Genomic DNA, 21,102 nt, shown 5'->3' with positions numbered 1-21,102 from the left:
GCCTGTCCCAAAACACCAAGACTGTTCAGGACATATGCCCAGAACAGGGCTGGAGGACTGTACTCACTGAGGGATCTGATCCAGCATCATTCCTGCCCCTGCAAGCAGATTTCAGAGAAGCAGAGGGGTAAACTCTCTAGCAGTGCCCCAGCCAAGCAAGCAGGGCTGGCTCACCCCATTCCCAAAAACCAAGCTGGATGGCACAAACTTTATAGTAAGGAAGAAGCAGAAATGTCCTTCAGTTAGAAGGCATTGGCTTGTTGGAAAGGTGACTAGACAGAGGAAAGAAAGCATGTTAGTGGAGGAAAAAAAGAGTCAGAAACAGGAGTAAACAAGAAGGTTTGTTCTTGTTAAGTTTATTGGCATCATGTTTGTTTCTTTACATAAGAGCTCAGCCTACGTACTAGAATGTAGACCTCTGGAAAACAGGTAGAAGGGCTCCATTTAAGCAAGCTACAAATGCAAGAACAAATACCAGGAAGAAAGGAAGAGAGGAAAGGGACTAGATTGCCAAGTTTTTCCATACCAAAAATCCAGATTAGCAGTCAGTAAGAAGAAAGGGAAGATTCATAGTCCAGGTCATTCATCAAGAAACAGCTACCACACCCCAGGTGGGAGAGGAGCTCCTTCCACAGCACAAAGAGCCACAGGCACACCTCAGCTCTGGCTCCTCATGCTTGCTCCAGGATGGCAGGAGTTAAGCAGTAGGGGAGGTGAACAAATGAGGTCATTTCATAGCTGTATTTAATTTTAAATCCAATAATCCAGTGTGCATATCAATGCTGTTATGCAAATCTGAGAATTTAGATACAAGGAAGCCAGACAGATTTTTCCAGAAGATGAAGCCTTTTTGGCCTCAAAACAAGAAGGCTTACATAGTTCATCTCTACTGTACAGAATACTGCCTCTATCTGGACTCTGTGTTGCTAGCACGCCGCAGATCACAAGTGTCCTCCTCACTTTCTACACAACCTGTGTTTCAGTACTTGAACATGTAATTCAGGAATTTTACACTAATTTATACATTTTTAATTGGTTGCATATATTAACATGTACTATAAGATTTTTCCTAAAGAAGCATTACATAATACATGGATACTGTAAAAAGATCTGATTAGTTAAAAGTAACAAGCATTAACAGAGATACATACAAAACTCAACCTAGTCTGAGTGCTGAGCTTGCAATGAACTAATGGGTAATCAGCCTTTCCAATTGCAGCCTTCACAGGGGAAAACACGAGACAGTTAAAAATGTATGTAACTTGTTACACAGATTACCTGTAAACAGTTTCTCTCCATCGGACACCTGGAATTAAATTCAGTTCCAAACATACATAACAGTTTCCATTTTAAACTAAGAGAAAGGTCTGTTACCATGAAGTGTGATGTGGATGGTGTGGGGACTTGAGCTCTGAAGTGCAGAACTCAGATGCTCATGAGAGATGGGTGGATTTTGGCAGCTGGAGATGCAATTTTTTTTTTTTTGTAATTTCATTTTAAACACAGAAGAGGGGCTGTGTGTTTGAAGGCCTAAGTGTGATATTTGTTTGTGAAGGACTGTGCTCAACCCCTCCCACTCCCCTCAGCAGCTGCAGCTCTCCGCAGAAGCCTTTGCTCGGTCAGTCTTGTCTAGTTTGATGGGTTCGGGGAATTCATTGTAAAGTTCCACTTCGGTTTCCTAGCGGGAGAGAAGGAGGAGTTAACACCACGGCTCTGCAGACAGCTCCCTGCATGCAAGGAGCTGGGGAAGGCTGGGGGTGAGCCCCAGGCTGCCCACAGCCCTGGGGCAGGGCTGCACACTGCCCCCCTCCCTACCTGTTTAAGTGCATTTCGTGCAATCGTCTGGAAAGCTTGTTCCACATTAATGGCCTCCTTGGCACTGGTTTCAAAGTAGGGGATGTTGTTTTTACTGTAGCACCAGGCTTGTGCCCGTTTTGTGGTGACCTGGGTGGACAGAGAGCAGCATCACTACCTTCTGCCATGCAAGGAGGGGTTTTATTTTCAGGGAAGGCCCGAGATCCCTCATATCCAACCAGAGCAGCTCTGACCTCATCAAGCCCACAGCCTTGAAACAGAACACAGGAGACCACTTCCCATCACCTGACAGAGCAGCCCCAGGGCAAGGAGGACCATGCCCAAGTGCCATGAGACCACAGAGCATGGGCTTGCTCCCACAGGAGCTGCTCACCGTCTGGGGGAGGAGAAGCAGCTCCTCTCCTTGCACCTCCCCAGGAAGCTGCTGCAATCCTTCCACCAGTGGGCAGGAGCATGCTGTGCACAGGGTCTGACCTCTCCAGGCAGGAGAAACCCTTCTCCGGTGGCAGACAACATCTGAACCACCCTCAGCCTCAGGCACCTCCCACTCCTGTAACCCTCCTGTGTTTCTGCAAGGTCTCCCACTCCACCAATTCCTTAAGAGGAGGGCAGTAAGTCCCAGTACTCACTTGTCTGTTTTCTAGGTCAATCTTGTTTCCCAGCACAACAAAAGGAAAATTCTCAGGATCCCTTGGACTGGCCTGAATGAGGAATTCATCCCTCCAGCTGTCTAGGGTCTTGAATGTGTTGGGAGCCGTGACATCAAATACCAGCACACAGCAATCTGCTCCCCTGTAGAAGGCAACTCCCAGAGACTGAAATCGTTCTTGGCCTGCTGTATCCCATATCTGGAGCAAAAGACAGGGCAGATGAGCCAGTTCTACTCTGACACAGTCAGTCTGCAATTAGGGCATTAATTCCAGAACTCCCCACCAGGCCCATACAGTCCCCAGCTAGGCAGACAGCAGCACCTGCAGGCTTGGGGATTTCTGTAGGCACTAGGCATCAAGAGCCAGAAACACCTTCTAAAGATAGGTGGCCATTTTTGTGTTCAGCCTCATCCAGGCATATATCCTTGTCCTGGGCAAGCAGAACTTAAGTATTAGGGTCAACAGGTGACCTGCCTGCAGTGTTTGGATGCACATGGATACCAAGAGAGTCCAAACACTCCTCTGATGGCTGCAGCTTTTGCTGCCTTGCAGTCAGTTTTTCCATGGAGAGATGAAAACTGCAGATACCAGAGACATAAGCAGGCTGGCAGGTTAACACTACACCCACAAGACTTGGGGTGATATGAATGGTTGACCCGGGGAGTCCTTTCCATTTCCTGAACACTAGGGAAGTGAATCTTTCTAACAAGATCTAGTTTATGACAGTACCAAATCCAATTTTTTAAACAGGGCCTAGCAACACTGCTGTTAGCTGAAGCCAGATTAATCTTTGCATTCCCTTGTTCAGTCCATGCAAAAATTTGTAGAGAAGCCCAGAAGCACTGATGTCTAACAGAAGTTCAGTGCAAACAAGATTAACACCCAGTACACTGACCCCTGCACCAGTCTGGGCTACACCAGAGCAGATGCTTCCACACAAGTGGGGTGATGGCACCCCTTGCAGCAGGGAGCAGAGTCCCTCCTTACCTGCATTGTCACTAGCCTGTCATCCACCATCACCTCTTTTGTCAGGAAGTCTGCACCTATCGTAGCCTTGTACTGGTTACTGAATTTCTTGTTCACATACTGGTTCATGAGCGATGTCTTTCCCACCCTGCACAGGAACACAAAAAAGAAAGACTTGGTAGGCTGTTTCTACAACAATGTTTGAGCTAGCCACCCTGAAGAGAACATTCCAGTGCCCTTCACTGCCCTTAACCTCTTGGCTTTTCAACCAGGGAAAAAGCACCCACCTCTGCTAGTAGGGGCTTGCACACCAAGAGATGCTGAGGCGCCAGCTGAGTAAGAGCATTAGCTAGCCAAGGATACAAAGGATTGCATCCTGAGAAACCTCACTTCCCCATCACTAATCTGATCCTTGGTAAGGAACAGATATCACATTATGACCATGAAGGCAATTTTGGAAGATGGAGTGCTTCAGAGAAACCCATCACAAACAGTAATCTTCAGCCTCTGCAGAAGGAGGAGGTGGAAAACCAGACAATCTCAGATGGCAACAGCTCAAAAACACATCTGCTAGGCTCCCAGAGGTGGAGATCCTCCCCAGAGAGCAAGCTTTAGAGGCTCACATGCACTCTGTGTGGCTGAGAAACACTCCCTGAATAACAGCTTGCTGGGGACAGCAGTATAAATAAGCCTTATGTCATGGGAATCAGGTTACAGCCTGCACAGCAAGCAACCTGTGACAGCAGAGCAGACTCCTTGCTGAGAGCACAGAGCAAAGCCTTTCACTCCAAGGGGTGTGTTCCAGCTAGCCCAGAGAAGCAAAGCAGATGGCTCAGTACAGACTATGTCTCTGACAGAGACAGAATTTTAGGAAGTCACCTAAGAATGCTTACTAATGGTTTTGGGGTTTTTTATTTTATTTTTTTTAAGTGAAACAGTCATTCCAACAGCACATGTCCTCCTTGCAGAAGGCTATTCCACTCTGCTACTCCAGTGGTCTGCCCACCACATTTTCCCCATTTGATATTGTGGCAGGACCTCAAGATATGAAACTGCAGGGACATATTCAAAACAGAGGGCAGTGAAGAGTTCTTAACACAGCTATCACAGGCTGTAAAATATCTCCTCCCAACACTGCTGATTTCTTACAGTACATCCAGGCTCCCACTAGTCAAGAGCACTGCTCTGCCAGATACAGATTAGCATCTTAAAGGCTCTTCCACTTACCCAGAGTCTCCAAGGATGATGACTTTCAGTAACACTTTCTTCCTAGAAGTCATCTTTCACACTAGAAAGGAAGAACAATCCCATCACAAACCATTAGTATGTCATTCCTCAAGAAAGCAAGCAGCAAGTTTGGAGTCTGAGAAACCTGACTCGCAGCAAGGAGCTGGTGACAGGCAGGACCCAGCACTCCTGAAACCAGACTCCAGTTCAAGGCTACACTCAGCACTGACCAGGTGTCTGCCCACTACACAGGCTGGGAATGGCAGACCAGTAGTGGCAATTTAATACCAAGAGGTAGATGAGCCGAGCACTTGTCATTTACTGTACCAAGACCCTTCTGCATCCCATTTCCAGGCCATTTGGTAGACAGACTAGCCCAGGCCATCTCCCTTGACTTGAGGCAGTGCAGTAAATCACTCCAGCTCCCAACACAGACTAATAATTCTTACACAAGACACAAAGTGAGGGTTAAGCAGGCATGTGTCTAAGACCACACTCAAGCTTTTTTGTGCTGTTCAGCAGTTTCCAGCAAAAAATAAGAAAAAAAAAAAAAAAAAAAGAGCAGTGTTTCCTCCATCATGAGCTTGGAGAAGTGGTAGCTTTCTCCAGCAGCTGTGCTTTGTGAAAGAACCAAATCCCAAAAACATGCTGTGGTTGAAGCAGCTGCAACAGCCACACAGGGCAGCTGAATTACAAAGCAAACTGCTACCAGACTGTGGCTTCTCTGAGAGCACAGGAAGCTGACTACTGCCACCTCAGCTTTGGTGTACTAAGGTTACAGTGACAAACTTCAACATTCAGTCTCCTGATGGTCATCTACTCCATTAGATAATGGCTTGTTTGTTCAGTTGCATCCTGCAACTGAAAAACTTCATAGGCAGGAGGCTCTAAACTGGCCACTAATGGTCCATCCAATTAAAGAGCTTCAGAGTTCCACACTCCTCTGCTCCCAGGTCTCCTTCAGTCCAGTGAGGCAGCTACAAGTTCACCAGCTGCAGCAGGCCTGAATACACTTCTGGATATTCCTTAGCACGGTGAGAGCAAGTACAGAGTCTGTCCAGTGGCTGAGTGCACCCCTCCTACCCTGAGGCCCTGCTCCACACCTCTGCAGAGGGGGTGGGCCAGCCACTCTCAGGTGCTGGATCAGATCACAGACCCTGTTTTGGTACTGACCTGCTCCACAACACAAGGACTTGGTTTTCCTGAAGGGCTCTGCAGGTTCAGTACAGCAAGAGGAGCCCAAGATGGCTATAGCTGTGCTACGTGACTTCAAAGATCCTTGGCAACAGGCCTTGGTATTAAGCCCTTATATATGGACTTGCTTACCTAAAATTCCCATCCTGCTATACCACATTCATTATAGCACACAACTCCTACTCTTCAGGAGCTATTCCTGATTTTCACAGCTAAGGAGGCCTTTGCTTCTACAACAGGGATTTATGTCTTCAAGCAGCTTGATCCTTATGTGCTTCCTGGGATACACAACAGCCTAAGGTGCTAGATAACACCCATTTCACCTCACTACTACAGGAGGCTTCAAGCTGTAAAAGCCTCTCATTAGATGCAGTCCAGTTGCAAAAAAATCTTAATCATCTCAAGCTCTGAAGGTTAGAAGACATGAAGTGCTTTAGCCTTTGCTGTCAGTGAATGCTGCAGAAGCTGAAGGAGCACTCCTGCAGCCACTGTAGTGATGCACCTACAGCTACACCTTTTTGGACTGCACACACCTCGGGGTCACAGGGTTGTTTAGGTTGGGAAAGGCCTCTAGGATCATCTAATGGGTCCAACCATTAGCCCAGCACTGCCAAGCCACCACTAACTCATGTCCCTCAGTGCCACAACTACACGGCTTTTAAAAACCTCTGGGGGTGGTGATTCCATCACTGACCTAGGCAGCCCCTTCCAGTGCTTGACAGTGCTTTTAGTGAAGAAATTTTCCTTAATATTCAACATAAACCTCCCCGGTACAACTTGAGGCTGCTTCCTCTTGTCCTGTCACTTGTTACTCCTGGGAGAAGAGACTGATCCTTTCAGGTGGTGTAGATCCATGAGGTTCCCCCAAGCCTCCTTTTCTCCAGGCTAAACTCCCCCAGCTAGTCCCAAGCAGACCTGTGCTCCAGCCCCTTCCCCAGCTCCCCTGCCCTCCTCTGGACACACTCCAGCACCTCAATGTCTTTGTGCAGTGAGAAGCCCAAAACTGACCCAGGATTTGAGCTGTGGCCTCAACAGTGCCCAGTACAGGGGGACAATCACTGCCCTGGTCCTGCTGACCACACTATTGCTGACACAGCCAGGATGCCACTGGCCTGCTTGGCCCCCTGGACACACCTGGGCTCATGTTCAGCTGCTGTCAGCCAGCACCCCGAGATCTTTTCTTGCCATGCAGCTTTCCAGCTACTCTGCCTCCTGGAGACACAGGGGGTTGTTGTGACCCAAAGGCAGGACCCATCTTTACCTCATTTCACCTCACACCACTGGCCTTGGCCCATTGATCCAGCCTGTCCAGATCCCTCTGCAGAGGCCTCCTACCCTCCAGCAGATCAACACTCCCACCTAACTTGGAGTCATCTGCAAATTTACTGAGGGTGCCCTCCATGCCCTCACCCAGAGCAGTGATAAGGACATTAAACAGACTGGCCCCAGCACTGATCCCAGGGGAGCAGCACTGGTGCCCAGCTCCCAGCTGGATGTAACTCCATTCCCCCCCACTCTCTGGGCCCATTCATCCAGCCAGTTTTTTATCCAGCAGACAGTGCACTTGTCCAAGCCATGAGCAGCCTGCTCCTCCAGGAGAATGCTGTGGGAAACAGTGTCAAAGGCTGTACTAAAATCCAGACAGACCACAGCCACAACCTTTCACTGATACACTAAGCAGGAGTTTATAGGAGACAAGGTTGGTCAAAGAGGACCTGCCTTTCCTAAACCCATGGTCACTGGGCCTGATCCCCTGTGTCCTGTACATGTTGCATGGTGGCATTCAAGGTATCTGCTCCATAACCTTCTCTGGCACCAAGGTCAGACTAACAGGCCTTCCACAGATCCTCCTTCTGACCCTTCCTGTAGATGGACATTTCAATTGTTATTTTCCAGTCCACTGGGACCTCCCCAGGGAGCCATGACTGCTGGATTGAAAGGGGCTCATGGAACACTTCCACTAGTTCCCACAAAGCCATTGAGTCTTAAATGTGTGTCTAAGTCATGTAGCAGGCCTTTTCCTCATCCTTTATCACTATGTTTCCCTCCACATCTGATAAAGGATGGGGATTCCTCTTAGATCCCCTTTTGTTGCTAATGTATAAGCCCACTTTTTATTGTCTTTTACAATAGTAGCCAGATTAACTTCTAGTTGGGCTTTGGCCTTTCTGGGTTTTTTTTTCTGCATAACCTCATGATATCCTTGAGATACACCTGAACAGGACTCAATGCTGAGGAGTGAGCAGCAGTGACAGGTCACCCACAGGGCTCATGCCACCCTTGAATGGGTATTACCAGATGCCAGAGAGCATGTGGAGGACAGTTTCTCCAAGTGTCAACACCTCTCTTTTCCAGTGGACTGCATTGTTCACTGATCCAACTGACAGCCCAGCTATGCCCACCAAGACAGAGCAGCTGAAAGTTGCCAGCAACACCAACATTGAGCTCTGCTTCTGCTCTTGCCAAGATGCACACACCATAGCTTGTCTCCCCTGTAGGACTCTATGGGTAGAACAGACCACAGAAACCTCTTCAAGCCTGTGTTCACAAAGCACACAAGGGACACTTTTGCCAGCCAAGTCAGAGACTTGTGCAGCACAAGCAGCCCAGATGGAGCAAGAAACAAGTGAACAGAGCTTTAAAACAGCTTAAAGACAGCTGTGTACACTGAACTGTCATGAAAAACATCTGCATAGGTTCAGGTCCAGTGCAAGTCACCTGATTTCCTCAGGACAGAGGAAAACAACTCACCCAGAAGTGGCTGTGCCAGAACCCAGCATGCTTCTGGGAACTGCTTCTATTTTCCTCAGAGTATTTTCAATATCACTTGCTGCTGCAGCTCACTGCCTCCTGGTATTTGAAGCAGCTTTGGACAAGCTGGCATTAGTTCTCATGCTTAGGGAGGGATTTGCAGAGCCCTAAATTGCAACATTAAATCACACTGCATGCTTATCTCCCAAGTTCAACATAGTCTGAAATTCCTCTATGAGGGGAGGGAAAACTGCTCTGTCAAGATTCATTACCTTAGAAGTAACTCAGCTGAGCAGCCACCTGCAGACATAGGAAGTCAGGCTGAGTCAGAGCTGACACTGCCTTCTTGTCATAGCTGACAGGCTACCCAGCAGTGTGAAGGGCTGTCACTGCCCCATCAGCACCAGGCAGGTGAGACACTCAGCTTCCAGCCCAGGTGATGCAACGGATGTGAGCCATAGCACAGGAAGAGCTGCTGCAGCTTCATATTTGGTGTGGGCCATGAGACAGTGAGGAACTGCAGCCCTGCCAGGGACCAGCAGTGGACATGCCCAGCCTCACAGCCTTGTTCTACCAGGCTTGACTGATACTGCCTTGAAGCCCAATCAGTAGATGGGCCAAGCCTCTTTGATAATCTTCTATTGCAGGTACAAACAGACCAAGACTTCAGTTATTCCTTGCCCAGTACAACAAGGAAACACATCTTCAGGTCCTGTAGAAAACGGCTGAGCTGAGATAGGCTGGGATCCCACTGACTCAGCACTAAGACTGTTTTTCACTACATAATGCAGCTTGTCTTGCCTCATGGTATTTGACACAATTACTGCAGAGCAGCACCCTGTTGAGGCCCACACCCTTCAGATGGCAGTGTGAGATTTCACATGGGGCCTGTGTCCAGTCCCAGGAGCACTTCTGAACAAACACTTCCTTTTTCAGAGGTATCACAAAGAAAAACTTGTTTGTTAAGATTTGATCCAAGCCTCAGCTCTGTTTCACACTACATGCAATCTTTTTCAGCGAGGTCATCGGCATGACTGCTCAGAACACAGCCCACAGCAGCACACCCAGCCAGCCCTGCTCAGGAACCACCAGACACTCCACATCAGCCAAGGGCTGATCATCAGCATCATTCTTCCTCCTGGCTTAACTGGTGCCAAAGAAATGACACAGCTGTCTCTAATACAGGACAGGAAACCTTCCACTCCATTTTTAAAGCCTATCCTCTAAGCAAACAAGCCATTAATGATATGCTGACCATCAAGAAATTAAGCTGGTATAGCACACTCTGTCCCAGAATACTGTTATTACCTTTAACATTCACCTGCAGGAGTACCAAGGGAAAATTGCTAATACCTAACCTGCAAGTATCACTGGTTTAGCTAATCTGAAAGGAAGAGTCAAAACTCATCCTATGAAGCTTCATAGCACTACAGCTCAGATGCAAGAGCAAATAAAGCTTATGCCAAGTCTAATTAGGTTTCCCTTGCTGCTTCAGAGTACATTACAACTGTCCTTTCCCTTGCTATATTAAGACAGCTGCTTTAACTCAAAGCAGAAATGGAGGGTTACGAATTCCTCAGAGATGTTCACGTGTCAAGTCACAATGCGGGCATTTTAATATTAATTGGGTTGGTACAAGCCAGGAACAGTAGTAGTTTGCATTGATGGCTCACCAGACCTCAAATTAGCTATGCTTTAACAGAAGCAGGTCTTGCAAAAGGAATATTCTAAATGGCTCATGGACAGTTTCAGTGTGAAAGCATCCAGCCCTAGGGGAATCTCACCTCCTTGGAAGACAAGGCTCCCTAAGCAGCAGCATACCCATACCAGTTTTGAAGCTGCTGAGCAGTCTTTACTGTTTCAGCTTTGCTACTGAACAGCTGGAATCACAATCCTAACATGTCTATAGAGGCTGGAAGGTCTGACCAGGAGCTGCCTGTTAGTACAGCCATCAGCCTGCCACCTGCACCTTCTGCTAGCAACCAGCACAGCACTGAAGTGAGGATGCTGGACAGATGTCTTGCCTTGTGTCCTCTGCCAGGAATATTTAACACCACACCAACAAGCCACAAAGGGGTAGGGCAGCAGGCACTGAGCATAGCTAAACTCAGAGTTATGGATTTTTTTTTAGTTTTGCTCCCTGCCCCAGCAGGCAGCAGAAGAGTAAGCAGGTATCCCACAAAAAGGTGTATTTGAACCTGGAAGCACTGCAGCTCTGTTCTGAGTGCCATGGCTGATAAGCAGAACTTCCACTTTCCCACTATACCACAGGACCTTGAGCAAAAACACCCACCACGAACAAGGTGATGTGGACAGATCAGGTCTCCATTAGGGGCTACCACACATGACAGCATGCTCACCACAGTGACCAGACAAGAGCCCTACCCTTCTGCTCTGGAAGAGCCTTCTGTCCTGAAATGTGGGAAAAGTGTCCCAAAATGCAGCCAAGTGCACTTTTTTCAGAAACAGCACCTCTACTCACTGTTCTCTTGCATGGATGTCTCTGTACTACAGAGAACTATTTTTATTCCCTCCCTCACTGGGTTCAGCATTTCTTCAAGGAAACTGAAGCTAGAAATATTATTCAGGACCAGCTCAGTCAGACTGAACCAGCTCCCTCTCAAAAGTATCAAGTTCCCTAGCACATTTGGCATCTCAAGGGCTTATGTCTGCTTAGATCTTCAGCCACTGAAATAAGATGGTCACTGAATGTTTATCCTGTTTTTAGAGGACCAAGCACATCAAACAGTCTGGCACATACCACTTGCCCCATGGTCACACCGTACCTTGCCATGCTTTAGCTAAACCTTTGAGCAGATAGATAAATTTGCTCCTATTTTTCAGCTACTCTGAAAAAGCAAGGCTTCATTCTGAGGAAAGGCATAGCCTGGTACTGCCATTAGTTAACCAGTCACAGTTCCTGGTTGCAGTGTCCAAGCAGTCCAGACACCCTTTGTGTTGAAGCCTCAAACTCCAACTGCAGCAGAGCCGAGATGGGGCTGAACAAGCTTTTACCAGTTACAATTGAACAACAGCTTAGTTCCCACTGGCTGGTCAGACAGACACTGCTAACAAGGTGTCAACCAGTACAAAGCTACAACAGTTCAACACAAATCTGAGACATTTAACACATCACTTGCATTCTCCTAAGAGTGACACAAGTCCTGTCTTTTCAGCTGGGCAAAAGCCCAGCAGTAGCCAGAAGACAATCAGCAGGGGCTATTAATTTCATATCAACATGGCTTAAGAGATGCCAAGCTGCCTTCAAGGAAGAAACTAGAAATACAGCTGCCTTTGATGGTTTTGACTGCTACAGAGTCTTCTTATTTTCCTTACCAAACCTGGGTGCTCTACAGGTGGAACATCTATCCAGCATCCTCACACTGAGCACTACTACTGAGGCATAGGAAGTTAAAACAGCAGGTTGAATCTTGCATCTGACAAAGGCTGCACAAGCAGGACAGTATTCTCTTCCACTCCCATGACGGGACTATCAGGAACTCAGCTTTCCCAGCTCACTGGAAAATACCATCGAGAAAAGCCTCACATTTAGTGGGGACACATGCTGTGTCTAAAAAGGAAATCAGGAACATCTTGTAATTTGGGCTGACAACTTGCAAGATCTGCTCCCTGTAAATAGGTTGTTTTTGTGGGCAATGGGCTCCTACAGTCCATACAATCAGAGGTGCCTTCAGGGCTCGCAGATGCACCATGGAGCAGCAGTCAGTTCAGGTACAGCCCATACCAAAAGCAGCTGGCAAGATATTCCTGTGACAGCTTCACTGAAGGGTACACTCTAGCTGCTGTTCTACAGTAGCATCTAAAAACTGATTTTCACCTCCTTCTCCCCAACACGTTTATGTTGCTGTTCTAACCAATATATTCCCTCTTGCTGGTACCTAGCCAAAAGCTCAAGCACAGCTCCTCATTCCCTCCTCAAGAGGAGTAGCTCAGCTGCCTGCTGAGCTGCTCCACCAAAAGCAGGCTTCTGTCCAGTTGGTACTTTTCCCAGACAGCCCTGTGAAGCAAAAATTACCTCTGTTCATGGAGCTGGAAGCCTCAGCTACAACTTAATTTTTGATACCTTGTGTAAAACATTATATTGCAAGTTGTCAGGTGTAAATACACTGTCCAGTATATCCCACCCCCATCTGAGAGTCCTGTGCCAAAAGCTTTGTCTTCTTGAATAACAGCCTGGAGCTTTAGATGCCTGCTAGCACACTGACATGGTTCAGATCAAAACTGAATCTTAGAACATGGTTCAGTATCCCAGAGGAATTACCTTTTTAGACTACCTCTGTCTGCAGTAAGTTTCCACCTCCTTTTGAGGGCAGGGTTGAAGCCTCAGTGTTGGAGCAGCTGCTCTAGAACTGAGTGAAGATTAGGAACCAGCAATAGCAGCTCAGCTACATGGCTTCAAGTTCTGTTGACTGTCTGCTTCAACACAGGCAACAAACCAATGTGACACGGTGCTAAAAGCCCACTGACATGGTCTGAAGTAGCTCCCAGATGGAGCTGACACCAGGCCTACACAAATATTCTGCTGCGTCCTGATCATGGGTAACATGCTCTTAAGACAGTTCAGTGCTAAAGGAAGAGAATGATGGGGCAACATGCAGCTTGGAGAAACGGGCAGAAAATCCAGCTGGGAAACAAACTTTGGAACAGTTTTGAGCATAACAGATTCCTGGTGTGATCAAGGAAGCTCCAGTGCCAGTGCCGGGTTAGACACTCTTATCAGTGATAGTAAGACATCCCCTCAATCCTCAGCTGAAGGCTCTATCACACATCCCTTATGTGGGCAAGGACTCGGAGCTCACTGGAAGGAGACATGCCAACATTCAGCTTGCCAGAGTCCAGACAACACAGGCAAGGCAGAAGCAGTGCCACTGGTAGGAGCCATGTCTGCAATGAAACTGCAGGACATGCACATGGGAAGGGGTCTGCCCTGCCTGAGGTCTCAGCTCAGCTGTGGCTCCCTTAGCACTGAGATTTGGAGAGTGCTGCATTCCTGAGAGGCACTGACGCATATGAACAGTTAGGCTCAAAGCCCAGGTTCTCAAAGGCAAGCTCTCCAGTCCAAGCCTCACTGATTCACAGGCCTGTTACACCTCCTGGCATTTCTCCAGATGAGAGTTGTTCTATGCTGCATAAAGTTTCAATACTAGCTGTGGATCTGAACAAGGTTTTGACTGTAAAACTGCCATAATTAATTGTGACTCTACCATATAAAGTCCAAACTACGTAGGACTAGACCCCACCCCTAATGCCAAAAACTGATCTGATTTCTACTCGTTTAGATATCACAACAGCCACCTTCTCATGAGGAGGCATCACATTGATCTGACTACATGGTTTGTAAGTGGGAGCAAATCAAGCATGAAAATGCAGTTGCTTACAGTACCACAGCATATGTTTTTCCACATTCAATCAGACCAATGGTAGTTAAGAGCAGTAGGAAAGGTCTGGAGGACATTTCTTTCTGTCTACAGGAACAGTACAACACCAAGACTGCTGCTAAGCCTAAGATCACAGGAGTACATGTAGGATCTTCCAGGTGATAATCACACTGAGCCAACAGACAGAAGGAAGGGAGTGAAGAAAATGTCCCCACAGCCAGCTGTGCTGGGCAATCACCTTGGGTGGATCACTTTGCTCCTCACAACCTGAGGGTGACTCCCATCATCTCCACAGAGGGCAGCAGGTATGGGAGACTCCAGCTGTGGAAGGAGAAGAGGCCACAAAGATCGTTTTGAAGCTAAATGCTACACACTAACAAGACCGGGATTCCCAGAAAGCAAGCCAGGGCTGCTGAAGTAGAAGTCTTCTGCTTATAGGAAGACATCTTAACAAGAAAGCCAAACTCAGAAGCTTCACTGGAAGCTAGATGTTTCCAGTCATGAAGTTTTAGTCCACTGATTCCTTCAGCAGCGAAATGGTCCTTACACCACAAAATATCCTCTCAGGATTGGGCACACATACCCTAACAGACTGATAGCAAGTGTCCCAAGATCTGCTACCTTCTCTTGGAGGCTCAAACCATGTCAAGAATGTCATGTCACTCAAGAATCAGTATTGCTGTGCCCCTGCCTTCCAGTAAGAAGCAGTTCCCCTGTTAAATCCTACAGGATTTCAGGTAGTTCCCAGCAGATTTCCCCCAAGGATAAAACTGTTACAAGAAAAGGCATGCTTACTTTAACACCCCTCCCCCTTTATCAGAGCAAGCTTAACTTCCCCTATTCTGCCCTGGGGGAGACAATCTCAGGATGTGGGAGGAGAGTTGAGCACATAGCTGGCTGCTGGGAGACACTAGGCAACAAGCCATGTGTCTTGACTAAGGGCCTTGCCTACGCAGCGCACTGCAGTTACACCAGCACAGCTTCCATGATGCCTCTACCACGACGGCCTCCTTGGTGGACAGCTTTCCAATCAGAAAAATAAATCCTGAATTAACTCGAACACAGCTATAGTGCTCACACAGCCCAGTTTATGCAGCGGTGTTTGTTGGTCTTTTGGCACAAAGCACCCAGCTAGTGGAGCCACCCAACAGTTTTAGTAACCCTGACACAAATATCAAGAGCCTGGCACAGTTCTCATATCAGGCCATACCCTGAGTGACAACTCCCTTATTGCTTTCTATAAAACAAACACAGTGCCAGAGGCAGCTGGGTTTTAATCTATGTGTCCAGAGGATAAGGCTGTCCAATTCAAAATATTCTAAGTTAGCCAGGCCACTGACAAACAGTTGAGTTGTTAGATTTTTACCGTATCTGACAGTATTTTTTAAGTGCTCAGATTAATTTCTAGTTTTGACTACAGTTTAAGTTTCCACAGATTCCTGTGATGCTTTCAGTTTCAGAAACACAAATAGATAACTTTTGCAGTGGTAAGCAAAAAGCAGATCTTAGACCTTGTCAGTGGTAAACAAGCCTTGTTTATCCACTCCTGGCTGCCAGAGTTCCTAGAGGCTGGGCAGGAAACAAGAGACTAAAAGGAGACTTTGACCAAGTCAAATGACAGACCTTTAGGAGGTCTGCCAGAGGCTGTAACTTACGCCTGACACCCAGATCTGAGAGTGCATATTGTGTTTCCTGCAACATAAGAAGCTTGATAGAGGAGAAATGACAAATACTGATGGGAGATCCTACTAGCAGACTAGCAGATGCAGGGAAGCACCAGATCAACACCAATGGCAAAAGCGTTACTCCTCCTTCCAGGAGGTCCTGTTTGCAGTTATGATCATGTCTTCTAGAGAGGAAGCCTTCTCTAGGGACAGGTTGTAATCTAAGAACTACACCTTGATCTGTGAGCAGAACTCTTGATCCTACACACACTCAATACTATGCTAATGTGGTTTGCAGAGCAGGAAGGACAAGTAATTCAGTACTAGGATGGGAGTGCAATAGGTAGCTTGCCATGACAGCTGAGTCGGTGACTAACAAGGAATTTGTACTGTGGATACTCCGTTTCACACTCATACTGCATACCCTCATACCTCATGCACATATCCTGCATCAATACTTTACCACTTCACCTATTCTCTTGATGAAACTCCACAAAGGTCCAATGAAAACCTCACTTGCATGGTGAGGTTAAGAGAACTCTGCGGGCAAATGGCATCTTGTTAGGCAGGGGAAAAGGTTCAGGCCCAGGCATGTCTCAGCTAAAACCCTCTCACTGCTCATGCTCGAGACAATGCCACCACTGTGCCAGTTTGGACTCCAGATATCATTATCCATGTCTGGGAGCCGAGTGACTCAGCCCACTCGAGGGAGACAAGCACCAGACAGGTTACTTTGAAGAGGATTCTGCTTCCAGCTGGAAAGAGTTCAAGGGCTCAGCACAGACTTGTTAGATAAACTGGTAGCCCAGTAACCAAGGTCCAGGTACTCCAGGCAGGTTGGCTCTGAAGGCAGCTCCAGTTACTGGTCTCCACTTTTGTCTACCGCTTCACTAGTCCACCTTGTCTCTCAAACAACCAAAGTTACAGTATATAGGACAGACTCAAGAAAAATACTGGGTTTTTAAATTGACATTAAGAGGATCTACTAAATTTCATTTAACAATTTCTGCTTGAAACTCATGCAAGTTAGACACAATTAGTCACCTTAAATTGTCATTTTAAGTGGTTATGCAGAAGAAAGAGCAAATCAGTCACTGTATCAAGTATCTTTAAATCATACAGATAGAAATCTGTGCCACAGGTTTACACTTCAATCCCATCTCAAAGGCAGTGCACCCCATCCTGAAGCTTCACTGCCCTATGTAGACAGCTATGGCCTCAATAACAGGTTTCCTGGCAGAGAAGTCAAGGCGACTGGAGATAAGCTGCAAATCAACACACTTCAATGGCCTTGATGAGCCTGCCTCCCCTCCCAGGGTCACTGACCATGAGGTAGCAGCAGCCGTGTTCCAAAGCTTCTCCCACAGCCAGAGCGCTGGAGGAGGAGCAGCCTCCAGGAGCAGCGCTCGCAGCAGCGATGACATCACCAGGGCACATCTCTCCAGCACAAAATGCAGCAGCACGCTGGGCTCCAGAGCTGCATCCTACCAACAGACAGCAACAAGCACACCAGGAGCCAGAGGGGAACCGAGTGACACAGGGATATCCCTTCAGCACCTGCTATTTCTGAGCAGCACATGTGCAGCTCCTGACCTTGGACGCTCATTTGCGAGCTTTATTCAAGGTACATTTAAAGAGAAATGGGACCTTCAGTCGAGCCCCTCACTGCACAAATAAGCATGGTGTACCAACTATTGTCATTCAAGTAATTATCTATATCTAATTCAGTTTTGAGATGCACAGCTCGTGTTTGGATTGATGCTGCAGAGAATGACACTTTTATCCTCACAATCTCCGGTCACAGCTATATCTGAAGGCAGACTGTTACACAGCAACTACAAAATATCATTTTAGGAAGCTGCAAAGGAAAGCCAACTCAACACTAACTCATCAGGCAATTAAAATTGCAATTAGCAAGACAATGTTGTGCAAGGCACAAGAATGAAGTACTTCAGCATCTGAAAGATGCAAGATTGCTGTCAGACAAGCAGCACATGTGTCCAACCAAGTTCATCATTTAGGTAAGGTCTTAGCTGGACTCCCTTCTGTGGAGGCACCAATCTTTAAATTACTTTACAACTCTGTGAGGGAATGTTAGGTACATCTGGGCCCAGTAACAGGGACTTCAGAGCAGGTCAGGTCACAGCCAAGGAGAAGCCCAGAAGACACAAGGAAACATGGACACGTGCAAGGTGAGAGTCCTGTGTTTGTTTCACAAAGGGTCAGTTTACTTCAGTCACTAACAAAATCGCTGCATTCTGAAGGCAAGGACATGCAACAATAAGTACTTGTGAGCCCACATCATCCAACAGTTTCAGAGAATACATCTAAGTGCCCTATTGCATAGCCCTTATTTTCAAGCCAGGTACCTGCAAACCTTCTCTCACAATGCAGCATTAAAAAACACACCCTAACCAAGCATAGCCAATGTTGTTTACAGCCAAATGTTAAGTTCTGCATAAAACAGTCTCATTTTCACACAGAAGTCAGACCAAAATCCCATATATGTTAGAGACAGAACTATTTATAGTTTTGCACAGATGGTTTGATGGCAATTGTTATGTTTCCTCAAGGACAAGCTTTGCCAGAGATTTGCTCCAACAGGTACTTCTCACAACCATCCAACACAAGTATCCTAAAACATGAGCTTTAAGAAAGTGCTGCAGAAAATAAATCTGGTAACCCTCCTGCTCACAAGCCTTCATTTTGGTTAGCAAACTAAGCAAAGTCATATCTTTCCCAGGTCACTTCAGAGCAGAGCTTGTATATTTTACACTTTCAGTTGAGGATCTATCAATGTTCTAACATGTCTGTGCTGCTCAGAAAGTTGGATTCCCTGGCTTTGACAGGAGGGACAGGATGCCTGTAGTGAAGACTCTGCCACACAGTTATTTAAATTCTTAACTTGTCACCCTGAAGGTACAACTCAGGGTGTCCTGTTTCCCACCTCTTCACTCTGGTGACCAGTGACAGGATTAAGAAAAGAACATGAAGCTTTGTCAAAGCAGGTTTAGGCTGGCTGTAGGGAAAAAGTTCTTCACCGAAAGGGTGGCTGGGCACTGGAACAGGCTCCCCAGGGAAATGGCCATGGCCCCAAGCCTGCCAGAGCTCAAGAGCACTTGAACACTCTTAGGCACATGTGGGGGTGTCCTGTACAGGGCCAGGAATTGAACTTCTATGATCCCTATGTGTCCCTTCCAACTTGGAATAGTGTGTGATTCTGTGCTGAGCTATTATGAGGGTATTTGAGTTTGAGGACAGGGACCACTGCATGACACCACAGGAAAGAAGAACATTTAACACAGCTACTCCCATCTTATCAGTTATACTTCACACTACATGCTGGGAGAGCAAGAAACTGCTATGAGATTTCAGAAGTCTTCATTATTGAGGGGTCAGATTAGCCCCATAACAGCTTTTCTACACCAGACGTAGGGTAGTAACATAACAGCACAGAGAATAAAGAAAAGAATCCAAAACACACAAACACACACCCCAAATAAACAAATAAGGCAATGCTGTAAAGTTAACAGTACTAGAGCTGCTTTAATTCTGAGGACTCAGGCCAGGCAGGCATGGTGGGTCCACTCATTAGTGCATGGAGGGCAAGTCATGTGTTCAGTCAGCTGTTGGGAGTCACAAGGGAGAGGGGGAAAGAAAAGTATACTTGTTCTTCCCGAGTAAGTACAGCAACGAAGCCTTGATTATTTAACAAGGAATATTCAAATTACTCCACCCACTTTAACCTCAAATTCAGCTCCTGAGAGAGCAGGGTACACTGACTCCAGCAGCCTGGTTCTACTGGAACCAGAGCCAGGCTGCAGCTGCTATTCACACGCCATTGGTACCACCACAGCCTTCAAGTCACAGCCAGCCAAAACACTGTGGCACAGCTACTTATGTACCATTCCCCTAAAAAGAGAATCTTCCACTTCCCCAAACCCAATACCCACATGGATACAGACTGTTCGGCATAGGCCAACGCTGGCCAGCCAGTGACAAGTACTGAAAGCTTTAAGGTTCCATGCTGGCAAGTGTCAGACAAAGAACAGCTTGCTTACAGCTGTGGGGGGGGGGACTTCATTCTGTCATGTGTTCTCAGTTTACATATAAAAATCTCATACACACAGACCACAACAGCTCTGCTTATCAGCAAACATTTGTAGCTTTCCAGGAGATAATGCTGAAATTTCCAGCTTTGAGAACAAAAGGCGGAGAGTACTAGGTGAGACACACATTTTGATGCTGAGGTTACCTATCCTACTTCAGATTAAGACAGCCGTTTTTACAACTAAAATAAGCCCTCTATTTACAGGGAGTGCAACTGTCTTAAGTACAACCACCAGGCATTTCCATGTTTATTAGTCTCTCTCTATATATAGGGAAACTAATAATGTATCTATCACTTAATTTACCTTATTACACACTTACAGACAAAAGCACTTCTAACGTCCACTCTAATAGTTCTTAGAACTGACTCAGGCTTTACACACACCGACAGCTACTTTCGCAATAACTGCCAGTGTCCTCGGCCACCTCTTTGGCCAGTTTAATTGCTCCCGGGGTGCCGGGTCATGCTAAAAGCGCTCCCCGCCGACCCCCCGAGCAGCGTTTCACCGTCCCCCCGCGGCCCCGGCCCTCCTTCGGCCGCCGGCCGCCCCGAACCCTCCCGAGGAGCCGGAGCGGCTCCGCACGCCGCAGACAAAGCGCTCCCTCCCCGGGAGGCACCGCTCGGGCCTCCCCAAGCCTCCCGGCACAGCGGGCTCCACAAAGGCCGGGCGGAACGCGCGTCCTGGGAGCGGCCCTCGGGGAGGAGCCCCGTCCCGGGGAGAGCCCCCCGTATCGTCCCGGGGCAGCGCCGGGCCCGGCTCCAGGCAGCGCGGCCGCCTGAGCCCGCCTCGGGGCGGGCAAACCAGCCGGGCCCCGGTGCAAAGCCGGCCGGGAGCACCGAGACAGCGCCGCCTCCGCCGCGGCCCCCCGGTGCCGGGGAGGGGCCGCCAGCGGCTGCCCCGGCCCGGGGCGAGGCCGCCCCCGCAGCCCCGCGGGCAGCGCGCGCGGCCGCCGGGCTCACCTGGTGCTGCCGCCGCGGCCCGACCCCGATCGCTGCGCCCCCCGCCCGCCTCGTCGGCTTTAATGGGCCCCGCCGCCTCCCGCGCTCGCTTCCGCCTCCCCGACGAGTTCCGCTCACGGGGCCGCGGCGTCACCGCGCCGCCCCCACGTCACCGGGCCCGCCCGCATGGCCGGCGCCGGGCCGGCTCTGGGCGGGGGGAGTGCGGCGGTACCGCCGGGCCGGGTCCGTGCAGGGTGAATGCGGCGGTACCGCCGGGCCGGTCCGTGCAGGGGGAATGTGCTGGTACCGCCGGTCCGGTCCGTGCAGGGGGAATGTGCTGGTACCGCCGGTCCGGTCCGTGCAGGGTGAATGCGGCGGTACCGGCG

At 48.2% G+C, this 21,102-nt stretch overlaps 1 protein-coding gene across 2 annotated transcripts; it reads right to left on the bottom strand.

Moving 5' to 3' along the window:
- Positions 1-340: 340 nt before the first annotated feature.
- On the bottom strand, positions 341-20,836 carry RAB7A (RAB7A, member RAS oncogene family). 2 transcript variants are annotated; one of them, XM_021532247.4, is made up of 6 exons: positions 20,738-20,836; positions 4,659-4,719; positions 3,453-3,579; positions 2,445-2,663; positions 1,816-1,944; positions 341-1,678 (listed from the first exon to the last, which is right to left on the bottom strand). In XM_021532247.4, the coding sequence occupies exons 2-6, from the start codon at positions 4,709-4,711 to the stop codon at positions 1,583-1,585; spliced, it is 624 nt and encodes a 207-aa protein (XP_021387922.1). In that variant the 5' UTR covers positions 4,712-4,719; positions 20,738-20,836; the 3' UTR covers positions 341-1,582. The 2 variants fall into 2 exon arrangements, with proteins under 2 accessions (XP_021387922.1, XP_085446647.1); XM_085590521.1 differs by lacking the exon at positions 20,738-20,836 and adding an exon at positions 16,993-17,221.
- Between the last annotated feature and the right edge of the window lie 266 nt (positions 20,837-21,102).

This window comes from Lonchura striata, chromosome 12 (genome assembly GCF_050655825.1).
Source record: "Lonchura striata isolate lonStrDom1 chromosome 12, ASM5065582v1, whole genome shotgun sequence".
Lineage (NCBI taxonomy): Eukaryota > Metazoa > Chordata > Aves > Passeriformes > Estrildidae > Lonchura > Lonchura striata.
This window is presented reverse-complemented; position numbering and strand designations above follow the sequence as displayed.

Coding starts and splice junctions, on each gene's coding strand:
- RAB7A (XM_021532247.4), bottom strand. CDS start 4,711: ATGACTTCTAGGAAGAAAGTGTTACTGAAAGTCATCATCCTTGGAGAC. Junction 1,945..2,444: donor TTGACCTAGAAAACAGACAA/GTGAGTACTGGG, acceptor CTGTCCACCCAG/GTCACCACAAAACGGGCACA. Junction 1,679..1,815: donor CACGAAATGCACTTAAACAG/GTAGGGAGGGGG, acceptor CTCTCCCGCTAG/GAAACCGAAGTGGAACTTTA.